At 39.4% G+C, this 12,277-nt stretch overlaps 2 protein-coding genes across 2 annotated transcripts; both read left to right on the top strand.

The window, feature by feature from the left end:
* Nucleotides 1-649: 649 nt before the first annotated feature.
* LOC148201604 (uncharacterized) lies at nucleotides 650-2,264 on the top strand. The gene is made up of 4 exons (XM_088108686.1): nucleotides 650-1,593; nucleotides 1,690-1,771; nucleotides 1,859-1,948; nucleotides 2,042-2,264. The coding sequence occupies exons 1-4, from the start codon at nucleotides 683-685 to the stop codon at nucleotides 2,213-2,215; spliced, it is 1,257 nt and encodes a 418-aa protein (XP_087964812.1). The 5' UTR covers nucleotides 650-682; the 3' UTR covers nucleotides 2,216-2,264.
* Nucleotides 2,265-5,928: 3,664 nt separating this feature from the next.
* LOC148201603 (protein FAR-RED IMPAIRED RESPONSE 1-like) lies at nucleotides 5,929-8,234 on the top strand. Its single transcript, XM_088109443.1, has 2 exons — nucleotides 5,929-7,998; nucleotides 8,082-8,234. Exons 1-2 carry the CDS (start codon nucleotides 5,929-5,931, stop codon nucleotides 8,232-8,234), a joined length of 2,223 nt encoding a protein of 740 aa, XP_087965569.1.
* Nucleotides 8,235-12,277: the final 4,043 nt, after the last annotated feature.

Below are 12,277 nucleotides of genomic sequence, written 5' to 3'. Positions count from 1 at the left end.
CAATCGTTTAGAGTTAGCCAACATCTGGTGCCTTTCAATGTGCAGGATGTGTTCATGACTTTAGGGTTAGGAGTAGGGGGTTTGGATGTTCCTTTTGATGAATCAGTTGTGGGTAAAGTTGGTGAATCCTTTAATTCAAAATGTACGAAATTGAAAGACCTCATAGATATGTTCAATGTGCTTGTAGGTAATGATGATAGTGAGGTAGATGTGGTGTGTCGGTTGTATGTATTAGTTTGTTTTGTGGTGTTCTTTTTTCCTAGGAAGGCAAGATATGTGTCGAACATGCCTTGTTTAGTCTTAGACGACTTAGACAGTTTGTCTAGTTATGATTGGAGTAGTGCTGTACATACATATCTTGTAGATAGTCTAAATAGATGTAATAAGAAACTACTTTCTGGATGGATTGCTGATTCATTAAGCATAAGTGGGAATGTTGTTGTTTTGCAGGTATGATTTATATTGGTTGTTTGTTGCATTAATTCAATCCATAGTAATAACTGTTGTGATTAGTTTGATTGTTTGAACTGTAGCTTTGGGCGTATGAACGGCTTCGTTTGCATGATGATTGTTCTGCCAAGGAATTTCCGCGCGTTAGGCGATTTTCTTCGTTAAATTATACAACAAAAAAAATAGATGTTATGTTTAAGACTGCAGAGGTAAGTAACTTTGTTATGAAGTTATGTTGTTATGTTTTTATGATTTTTGTTGTTGTTATGTGATTGTTGTATATTTATTGTCATTGTCAAAGGTACAATTTGATTGGTACCTCAGTGAGAATGATTGTTTAAATCCCATCATACGTCGTGCTTTGAATTTGGACGAGGGATTGAGGCGTGAAGGTTCCAAGCGTGAAGAAAAACTAGCTGAAAATGAATATGATGAAAATTGGCTACTAGCCACTTTGGAAAAACTGAGAACAAACAACGCCAAGATAAGAAAAGTCAGAGATGAAATTGCGGCTATTAGGAAGGTACTTGGTGATCGTCTAAAGTATCGAAAGGTGGAACAATCTCCTTCATTTCATGAAGAACCTGCAGATGAAAAACATGAAGAACCTGCAGATGAAGAAGATGAACAACCTGCAGATGACAAACCTGCTTCTACAACCGTTGAAGAAGACGGAGTACCCCTTCAGCATGCAGAACTTTTGACTGACATTGGCGATGGTGTTCATCATGGGGAAGGAGATGTTGTTCTACAACCATTTTGTTCAGGTGCTGAAGGTGTTGGTGATGTTAAAGGTGAGGGTAATGAAGGAGGTCCACATGTAGATGAAGAAAATGAAGAACCTGGACATGAAGAAAATGAAGGAGCTGGAGATGAAGAAAATGAAGAACCTGTACATGAAGAAAATGAACAACGTGCAGATGAAGAACCAGCTTCTACAATGGTAGTAGAAGAAGAAGGAGTAGCCGGTGACCATCCAATAGTTGTCATTGAAGTTGGCGATGGTGTTGATGACGGTGAAGGAGAAGTGGATGTAGAACCCTTGAATGTACTGCCTTTGTGTGCTTTTGTTGGTGATCCAAAAACAGTGGTGGATTTGGATATGTTGTACCACGCAGTTACGCGAAGAGACATTCCACGGAGGTTAGAACATAGAAATTTTTTATAAGTTGTTGTTATCGGTAGTTGAATTTATGGTCAATGATATTGGTAGGTGATTTAATGATGTTGTTTTTTCAGGTACGTCTCTGAAATTATGTATCAACTGTTGAGCACAAGTGAATGTAGCTCTTTAGGGCCAAGGCAATGTGTAGACAACATGGTAATTATACAATTGACTTTAATTACTGTTGTCATTGAATTTACAAAGTTCATAAATTTGATGTTGAAGTTGATAATTGTTGTGCAGGCTTTAATTTTTGCAGCAACAATGTTCATGTACTTTGAGAGAAGGTTGACTGGAGTCATAAAGAGGATTGTATTCAGTCCTATGTTTGGGGTAAATGGTTTAAGTAGATGTTGTTGGTTTTTGGTAGGCTAGAATTTTAACATTGACTGAGTTGTTTAATGATGTTTTATTTTTATATTGAAGACCCATGTCCTGCACGACTATAGGAAACGACCAGTGAATCAACATGTGTGGCAACTTCTTGACTACCAGCCATATTTTCGATATGATCTGGTTCGACTTCAGGCCTTATTGTCTGCTGATTGGGTGAGTAAGATGTACTTTGTAAGAAGATACTTGTTTTTTAATGTGGGTTAGTATTTTGACATATTCCAAACAATCTGTAGGTGTTCATCCCAATTGTAAGTGATGGTCATTGGTGGTGTTATGCACTGAAGGTCTGCACTTTTCAGTTTTATGTCATAGACTCACTTGCCAATGGTATCAAAGGACGTTGTCGGATTGATAGAAGCATTGTAAGGTTTACCTTGATTAAAAATTTGTTTGGAAAATGAGTTCTTAAATCGTACTTAGTTTAAAGTCATTGTTTTCGTTATTGTAACCATACAGGCTCAAAATATTCAACGTTTTTGGGGTTTGTTGACGGATAAACTTGAAGTTTCTAAGTGTCCTTTGTTAGTTGAGAAAGCCAACATCCCAGTCCAACCAAACACGTAATTATATTTCACCAATGTGTTAAAAAATGTTGTGATTCCATTGACAAAATTAATGCATGTCTTTTTTAATTTTAACAGATACGATTGTGGTGTAATCATGATGAAAGCTATTGAAATTTGGGATGGAGAGGAGAAATATGATGGGAAAAGCATGCCTGATTATACAAATGTATGTTAAATTATGAATTTGTCAATATTACATTATTAGACCGTTGACATTGGTTATGAATTCCAATGTGTTCATTTCAGGAAGAGTTGGCTGCGTTTAGGAAAAAGTATATATGTGACTGGATCCTGGACGACGACAACGTGCGAAGATTGGAGACGCTGCAACATTTCGAATTACTATAGCATTAGAAATGTGTCCTTCGTTTAGATTCTTCATCACTAGTAAAAGAATATACATTGTAGACAATTATACTATTGGAAGTGTATTACTTGGATTTATGTACATGTGAACTTCTTCGAGTAATAATGAATACAGGTGAAGTATTCGTAATATTCAGTTTGGTTCTGTTTATTTTGAGTTGGAGTGAGTTTATTCATTACCGTAAGTGCATCGCTGCTCCCCTATTTTGATTGAACAACTCCACATTTAGTAGGTCAGATTGATTTGTTCGATTTCATTGAGACAGCCTTACCTGGTAGGTGGTTTTCTTGGGAAGTTGTAACTGTGGCTGTAGTTATAAGGCAATGAGAAGGCAGGGGTGGGAAGGCAGTATTGAGCTTCATTAATTGATTACAGTGACGCTGTAATCGATTACGATATCGATGTACCGAAAGTGCGTGGCTGGTACCCTGTTATTATTGAGGTGCTCCCCACTTATGGACTGGACCTAATAACTTTGGATTCCTTGACACAGCATGCCATGGTTGGTGTTTTTGTTGGAAACGTGTAGGTGTGGATGCAGTCATAAGGGAATGGGACATGGTTAGGGTGGTCCCAACATTGTGTTTTGATGACTGCATGAAGGAACTGGGAAGGCAGGGGTGGGAAGGCAGTATTGAGCTTCATTAATCGATTACAGTGACGCTGTAATCGATTACGATATCGATGTACCGAAAGTGCGTGGCTGGTACCCTGTTATTACTGAGGTGCTCCCCACTTATGGACTGGACCTAATAACTTTGGATTCCTTGACACAGCATGCCATGGTTGGTGTTTTTGTTGGAAACGTGTAGGTGTGGATGCAGTCATAAGGGAATGGGACATGGTTAGGGTGGTCCCAACATTGTGTTTTGATGACTGCATGAAGGAACTGGGAAGGCAGGGGTGGGAAGGCAGTATTGAGCTTCATTAATCGATTACAGTGACGCTGTAATCGATTACGATATCGATGTACCGAAAGTGCGTGGCTGGTACCCTGTTATTACTGAGGTGCTCCCCACTTATGGAGTGGACCTAATAACTTTGGATTCCTTGACACAGCATGCCACGGTTGGTGTTTTTGTTGGAAACGTGTAGGTGTGGATGCAGTCATAAGGGAATGGGACATGTTTAGGGTGGTCCCAACATTGTGTTTTGATGACTGCATGAAGGAACTGGGAAGGCAGGGGTGGGAAGGCAGTATTGAGCTTCATTAATCGATTACAGTGACGCTGTAATCGATTACGATATCCATGTACCGAAAGTGCGTGGCTGGTACACTGTTATTACTGAGGTGCTCCCCACTTATGGACTGGACCTAATAACTTTGGATTCCTTGACGCAGAATGAAGGAACTGGGAAAGGGAGGGGTGGGAAGGCAGTATTGGCCTTCTGTAATCGATTACGGTGACGATGTAATCGCTTACTATTGACATGTACCGAAAGTGCGTGGCGGGTCCACTGTTATTACTGAGTTGCTCCCCACTTATGGGGTGGACCTAAGTACTTTGGATTCCTTGACACAGCATGAAGGAACTGGGAAAGGGAGGGGTGGGAAGGCAGTATTGGCCTTCGGTAATCGATTACAGTGACGCTGTAATCGCTTACCATTGACATGTACCGAAAGTGCAGTGGCTGGTCCACTGTTATTACTGAGTTGCTCCCCACTTATGGGGTGGACCTAAGTACTTTGGATTCCTTGACACAGCATGAAGGAACTGGGAAAGGGAGGGGTGGGAAGGCAGTATTGGCCTTCGGTAATCGATTACAGTGACGCTGTAATCGCTTACCATTGACATGTAGCGAAAGTGAGTGGCTGGTCCACTGTTATTACTGACTTGCTCCCCACTTATGGGGTGGACCTAAGTACTTTGGCTTCCTTCACACGGCATGACCTGATTGGTCGTTTTGTTGGAAACTTGTAGGTCTGGATGTAGTGGTAAAATACAAGAATGCATGTTCAAGAAGCATACTATTTTCCACAGCGTAAGAGTGCTACAAAATTTAAACCGACGAAATGAAGAAACATTACTTGGACAATTAAAACCATATACTTGATTCCAAAGAATGTGATAGTCATTCTGTGCAATACAAAGTACGGTCTTTTATAAACACGAATAAATTATTTTGTTTGAATTTTTATTAATTACATTAATTTATTCAAAAAGATTTATTCATTATCAGTTAATGTTGTTGTGACTTTGAAGAGTCATAATGAAGCACTGTGGTGCATACCTGTTCCCGCTCTCCCATGAAATTGGTAATCATTTATCATAATTAATCAGAGTTGCATTTAATGTGGGGAAATGGGATGTGACTGCAACACTCCACGTCTTGCCACCTGCTACGTACTCTATGACAATGCATTAAATGCTCCTTCCTTAAACACTATAATTCTTACCTTGTGCATAACTTCTGCTCCATCATGTACTTTGCATTAAATTATCCAACCTTAATCCCTAGCATGTGCATTACTGGTGCTTTTTCTTCCCCATTAGGAAGTCCACTTTCATTTGTCTTTCTTCGAACTTTGTTAAACCAAACATTAAAGGCATTGTTTCCAGGTTGGTAAGAAGCACAACAAGATCATTAAAGACGAAGTAAATTTCTTCCAACACCTTGTCTGTAAGTATACATGGTTATAACGTCCTTTAAAATATTTCTTCAATCGTCCTTTTCAGTAGGGGAAACCCTCATTAGTGGTCGTCTTTCTTACATAACGATGTATATAACACGTCTGAGTTAAATAAACAACATCAGACACTTCATTAACACTGTTAGTGATGTCTGTAGTGTAATAAGTTTGTTTATATATTGTAACAAAACTGCTTTATTATTTGCAATTGTATTCATTAACCAATGTTTGCAGGGAATAAATTATTTTGATGGCCACTTATACCAACAACGTCAGTGTGGTTGGACAAACCATTCACGATGATGACAATTGTAATGAGTTGGTTCCTACTTTAAACATGTGTTTTGACACAATGGAAGAAGCAAAGATATTTTATTCCAATTACGGGAGAAGGTGTGGTTTTGGCGTCCGAACCAGAACTTCTAAAAAGGATGACAACAACGAATTGTACTACTTGAGATTGGTTTGTTCTAGGGAAGGTAAATATGTTTCCACCCTTCGTCCAGAGGTAAAAACTCTGCCTAGTCAGATTAATCAATGTCCTGCTGGAATAAGCATTGCACGAAAAGAGGGGAAATGGTTTGTAAGGACTGTGGTTGTAAAGCACAGTCATGCCCTGTGTCCACAAACCTCCAATCTTATCCGTTCTAATAGACAATTGAACATGCATGCCAAACACACTTTGGGGGTGAATGATGATGCCGGTGTACGTATTAATAAGAGTTTCCTTAGCATAGTTAGTGAAGCTGGTGGATATGAAAACATGGAATTTGTGGAGCGGGATGCAAGGAACTTCATTGGTCAACGTAGACGGTCACTGTGTAAGGAGGGTGATGGACAAGCATTGCTACATCACTTTTCAAATATGAGACAACTCAATAATGAATTCTTCTACGAGATACAAATGGATGAATATAATAGAATTACTAGTGTATTTTGGGCAGATCCTCGTACCCGAGCTGCATGTGAAGAATTTGGTGATGTCGTCTCTTTTGACACCACCTACTTGACAAACAAGTACGACATGCCGTTTGCTCCATTTGTAGGAGTTAACCATCATGGACAATCCATTCTACTTGGTTGTGGATTGCTCTCATCTGAGGACACTTTGTCATTTGTATGGTTATTCAAATGTTGGCTAAGATGCATGGGAAACAAGGCGCCTCACAGTATTGTAACCGATCAATGTAAGGCGATGGCAAATGCAATTCAAGATGTGTTCCCTAAAACAAAGCATAGGTGGTGTTTGTGGCACATCATGAAAAAGGTACCTGAAAAATTTCAAGGGTATAACAATTATGTTGGGATCAAGTGTGATATAAAATCCCTTGTCTATGACTCTGGTAATGCAGGAGACTTTGAAATTGGCTGGAAACGACTACTTAGCACACATAGGTTAGAAAATAATGAATGGCTATGTAATCTGTATGAAGACAGACAAAAATGGGTCCCTTGTTACTTGAAGAATCAATTTTGGGCTGGTATGTCCACAACTCAAAGAAGTGAGGGAATGAATGCTTTCTTTGATGGATTTATCAATTCCAGTACCACACTTCAACAGTTTGTAGTGCAGTACGATAATGCTCTTAAATTCAAGGCCCAAAAAGAAATTGAAGCTGACTTCTCCTCTCTTAATACCAATGTTGCATGTGGGTCTCAATCACCAATTGAGAGACAATTTCAAGTTGAGTACACACATGCAAAATTTGAGGAAGTACAGATTGAGTTTCGGTCCAGGATGAATTGTTTCATCAAGAACACGGTTAAGGACTGTATTTTTAACAACTACACAATAAAAGAAGAGTTCATGTCGGATGGGAAATGTGAGGCAAAATATTACCATGTTGAATTTGATCCTGTTACAAACGATACAAGGTGCTCTTGCCTACTGTTTGAGTTTAGAGGCATCCTATGTCGCCATTCGTTATTGGTTTTGGGGCAGGAAGATGTACAGAATGTCCCCTCCAAATATGTTCTTCGTCGTTGGAGCAAACTTGTTCGAAGAAAGCACACACTTATTAGAGCATCTTATAGTCAATTGCATCAGGAACCGAAGATGCAAAGATACCAATCGTTGTGTAAGCGGTTCTATGACATAGCTAAGGCTGCGTGTGAATCTGAAAGTGCTTCTAATGACTTGGAGAAAGAATTGGAATGTTTATCTAAAAAATTGGGTTTCACTTCATCACTGAAAAATAACATCATAAGTGAGGAAGGACAACTAAGGTATGAGAATCCTTTGACCGATACTCCATCGAGCCATACATGTGGAAGCACTGATGTACTTGTTCGAAGTCCAGTCGCTGTTAAGCGAAAAGGCAGACCGAGAACTAATAGATTGAAGTCAGCCGTTGAGAGTAGAACTAAAAAATCAAAATCGGCTCGAAGGAAACATTCTTCAACAACAACTGTTCAACCACCGGTGAGTACTTGAAATATTGTAATACACGTATTATTGATTACTTTTCTTATATGTTGGTAATATGTGTTCCTCTGTGCAATCAGGAAACCACAACAAGTACTGTTGCACAACTGCAACAACGCGAGGAACATAGAACCCAAAGCCATGAAGTTTCCCAAGTATCTGAAGTTCCTCCAAATGGATTTATGTCATTGTTATCTGCTGTTCATAACAATTTACATAATACACAATGTTGATATATATGGGTTTCGGATGATATGGTTGTACATTATCTGTTACTGGAATGATGTCCATAACCTCCACAGGTAAAACCTTCAATATCAAACACAGCACATGCAAGGCAGTAGTAATCGATTACAAAAATTGTGTAATCGATTACATGACTGGTTTTGACATTTAATTTGCTTCGTGACGGTTGATAACAAAATTTTTTCTGTTTCGGAGGACAATGCGCTGACAGTTAATGCTGTCACCGGACAGTTACTGCTGTCACCCACTACCACAATTTCATATTAAATACAACTGTAACCTACATCAGTCCTTTGATAACCCTCTACCACAAACCATTTAACTTGCTACCCCCTTTGGAAAGCGTGGTAACCCAAATGGCAGATCGGGCTCACAAGAAAATGAGGGCTTCTTCTTCGACACGGGGGCCTCCAAATCGGCCACCGCCATCCCCACCACTCTCTCCACCACTTACGAGTAATGAACTGTTCTCCAACGACGACCAATATGAAAGGTTCTCTACACATTTCTTTGAGCGTCCAATCCTACAAGGGAAGTATCTTGATGTTGACTTTTTCGGTGATGGTACATTCGAATTCTTCGACATCTTGACAAAAGCTGGGCTAAATGATTTTGTCGCTTATAGACGCCACTACTACCCTGAATTAGTCCGTGTTTTCTATAGCAATATGCGGGTTTCTGATTCCGGAGTAATAAGAACTGAGGTGAAAAAGGTGAAAATCACAATCAAACCTTCACTTTTTCATAAACTAACTTCCATCCCTTCTGTTGGTGCTCGTTTTGAAGGAAATCTTGTTGACGACTGGAAAGATGAATACAATTATGTTAGTGCTAGGCAATTGATCTGCAAACCGGGTTCAAACATACAAGGTAGAATACTGGCCGACACTATGAAGTTTCAAACTAGGATACTACATTATGTACTTTGTCGTATATTAGTTCCTCGATCAACGAATGTTGCACAGGCAACAGAGGAGGAAATTATGTTGTTGTGGGCACTAATGAATTCTGTTCAGATTAATTTGGGGCATGTCATTCGAAACAGGATGAAAAGGGCTACCAGGGACAATGCCCAACTACCATATCCCCATCTAATAACCACATTCATGGAACACTTTGGTGTGCCTACAGAAACTGATCCTTTTACCCAAGTTAAGAACAAACAGAGGATTGGTTTGGAAGTTCTATCATCATTTGGTTATCACAAAACTCATGAAGGAATTTGGGTACCCAAAGTTGACGTTGGGAATATACAAGAACAAGTAGGGATTGAAGAAGATGTGGAAGTTGGTAATGAAGAACATGAAGTCGGACAAACCTCTGACAATCCACAACCAACCTCTTCTCAGACATTAACTGAAGTCATCAATCAAATACAAGAACTCCGCACTTTTGTGGGCGACAGATTTGACACAATTGAAAATCGTGTTCGAGTCCTTCACGAAGAAGTCATTCAATTCCGCAATCAACTTGAGAGACAACCACCTGCTTAGATAACATTTCTTTCTATAATGTTATGTCCCTTTTAATTTCAAAACTTGTTCTCTGATGTAATCTTCTTAACTCATTCTCTTAATGTACGTGGTTTTTATTATTGTTATCAAGTACTGGAACAAGTTCTTACGTCACTGAATAGGTTATTTATTTATTCAATATTCACGTATTCCAAGTTCAAGTTATAACTATAAAGATCCTTCCATGTCTGGGTACAGCAAACACTACTGGGGAGTTATTCAACCTTCTGTGGGTAGACCAGACACACTTCTGGTACAGAATGATATTGGTGTTATATTAATCGATTACGACTTCCTGGTAATCGATTACACCACCGTTAGTTATTCCCAGGTTTCCCTGCCATGATCTGTGAACCTGCCAAACAGTGAAAAAAAACTACTGGGGAGTTAACCAACCCTGTGTGGGTAGACCACAAGTACTTTATGTACACTTATTCAAATGTTGGTATATTAATCGATTACAACTCCCCGTTAATCGATTACACCACCGTTAGTTATTCCAAGGTTTCCCTGCCATGATCTGTGAACCTGCCAAACACTGAAAAAACGGTTCCAGACAGTACTGGGGAGTTATTCAATCTTATGTGGGTAGACCACTCAGAATTTTGTTACACAATGACATTGTTGTTATATTAATCGATTACGGGTCCTGGGTAATCGATTACACCACCGTTAGTTATTCCAAGGTTTCCCTGCCATGATCTCTGAACCTGCCAAACAATGAAAAAACGGTTCCAGACAGTACTGGGGAGTTATTCAATCTAATGTGGGTAGACCACTCAGAATTTTGGTACACAAAGACATTGTTGTTATATTAATCGATTACGGGTCCTTGGTAATCGATTACACCACCGTTAGTTATTCCAAGGTTTCCCTGCCATGATCTCTGAACCTGCCAAACACTAAAAAAACGGTTCCAGACAGTACTGGGGAGTTATTCAATCTTATGTGGGTAGACCAGTCAGAATTTTGGTACACAATTAGATTGTTGTTATATTAATCGATTACGGGACCCTGGTAATCGATTACACCACCGTTAGTTATTCCAAGGTTTCCCTGCCAGGATCTCTGAACCTGCCAAACACTGAAAAAACGGTTCTAGACAGTACTGGGGAGTTATTCAATCTTATGTGGGTAGACCAGTCAGAATTTTGGTACACAATGAGATTGTTGTTATATTAATCGATTACGGGTCCCTGGTAATCGATTACACCACCGTTAGTTATTCCCAGGTTTCCCTGCCATGATTTCTGAACCTGGCAAACACAAAAAAAAAAATATTGGGGACTTAATTATCCCTGTTTGGGGAGACCAGACACACTTCTGGTACACAATGACATTGTTGGTATATTAATCGATTACGATTCCCCGTTAATCGATTACATCACCGTGACTTTGTCCCATGTTTCCCTGCAATGATTTGTGAACCTGGCAAACACTCAAAAAACGCTACCATACACTACTAGGGAGTTAATCAGCCCTGTGTGGGTACACCAGTCATACTTTTGGCACACAATGAGATCGTTGTTATATTAATCGATTACGATTACCAGGTAATCGATTACAGGACCGTTAGCTATTCCCAGGTTTCCCTGCCATGTTCTCTGAACCTGCCAAACACTGAAAAAATGGTTCCAGACATTACTGGGGAGTTATTCAATCTTATGTGGGTAGACCAGTCAGACTTTTGGTGCAGAATGAGATCGTTGTTATATTAATCGATTACGGGTCCCTGGTAATCGATTACAACACTGTTAGTCTGTCCCAGGTTTCCATGCCAGGAACTCTGAAGCTGGTAACACCTTCGTTTCCTCGTCCAAACGCATACATCTCGGACTCTTTGAAATATGGTTCACAAAACGTTGCACAATGACGAAGACGGTGCGACCCTATAAAGAACGCTGAAAAAACATGACCAAACACTACTGGGGAGTTATTTACCCATTTTTGGGTACCGCGGACATACTTTTGCTAAACATTCCCATTTCTGTACTAGTAATCGATTATAACTCCCCTGTAATCGATTACAGCTTCCTCAGACCTGGACATTTCATATAACTACCACAATTTCAACTTCCCACTACTACCAAACAACAAATGGAATTATTATAACATTCAAAACTGAAACAACCACTTTCTTTATCAACAATACCAAAGAAAATTGTTCCAAATACAACTATCCATAATTAAACATCATCCTAATACTGGAATAATCACAAATTACATTAATCAATCAAGTTTCGGACTATATCCAGTGTAGGGAGTTCTACAAACATGGCTTTTGTAACGTTTTCGACGTACTCTTTCCTTCATAACGGTTTCATGGCTGTAAACTCCTCCCTCACAGTCAAAGTTATTGTAAAAATCATGTTGGTTACACGGTGTACTGTAACCACCTTCATCTTTATTATTCCCTTCCAGCAGCTCAGCCTGCAATCTAGATAACTCTTCTTCAAGTTCTTCAATTACACCATCTTGTTCCTCTAAAGCATCATTAATACCTTTTATCAGTTTCA

The sequence above is a fragment of the Vigna umbellata genome, chromosome 3 (assembly GCF_029865625.1).
Source record: "Vigna umbellata cultivar VRB3 chromosome 3, Vumbellata_1.0, whole genome shotgun sequence".
NCBI lineage: Eukaryota > Viridiplantae > Streptophyta > Magnoliopsida > Fabales > Fabaceae > Vigna > Vigna umbellata.
This window is presented reverse-complemented; position numbering and strand designations above follow the sequence as displayed.

Bases quoted from the DNA above. Each gene is read 5' to 3' on its own strand.
- LOC148201604 (XM_088108686.1), top strand. From the start codon at position 683: ATGTTGTTATGTTTTTATGATTTTTGTTGTTGTTATGTGATTGTTGTA. The intron at 1,772-1,858 runs GTAATTATACAA...ATTGTTGTGCAG, and splicing joins GGCAATGTGTAGACAACATG to GCTTTAATTTTTGCAGCAAC. The intron at 1,949-2,041 runs GTAAATGGTTTA...TTTATATTGAAG, and splicing joins TATTCAGTCCTATGTTTGGG to ACCCATGTCCTGCACGACTA.
- LOC148201603 (XM_088109443.1), top strand. From the start codon at position 5,929: ATGGAAGAAGCAAAGATATTTTATTCCAATTACGGGAGAAGGTGTGGT. The intron at 7,999-8,081 runs GTGAGTACTTGA...CTGTGCAATCAG, and splicing joins CAACAACTGTTCAACCACCG to GAAACCACAACAAGTACTGT.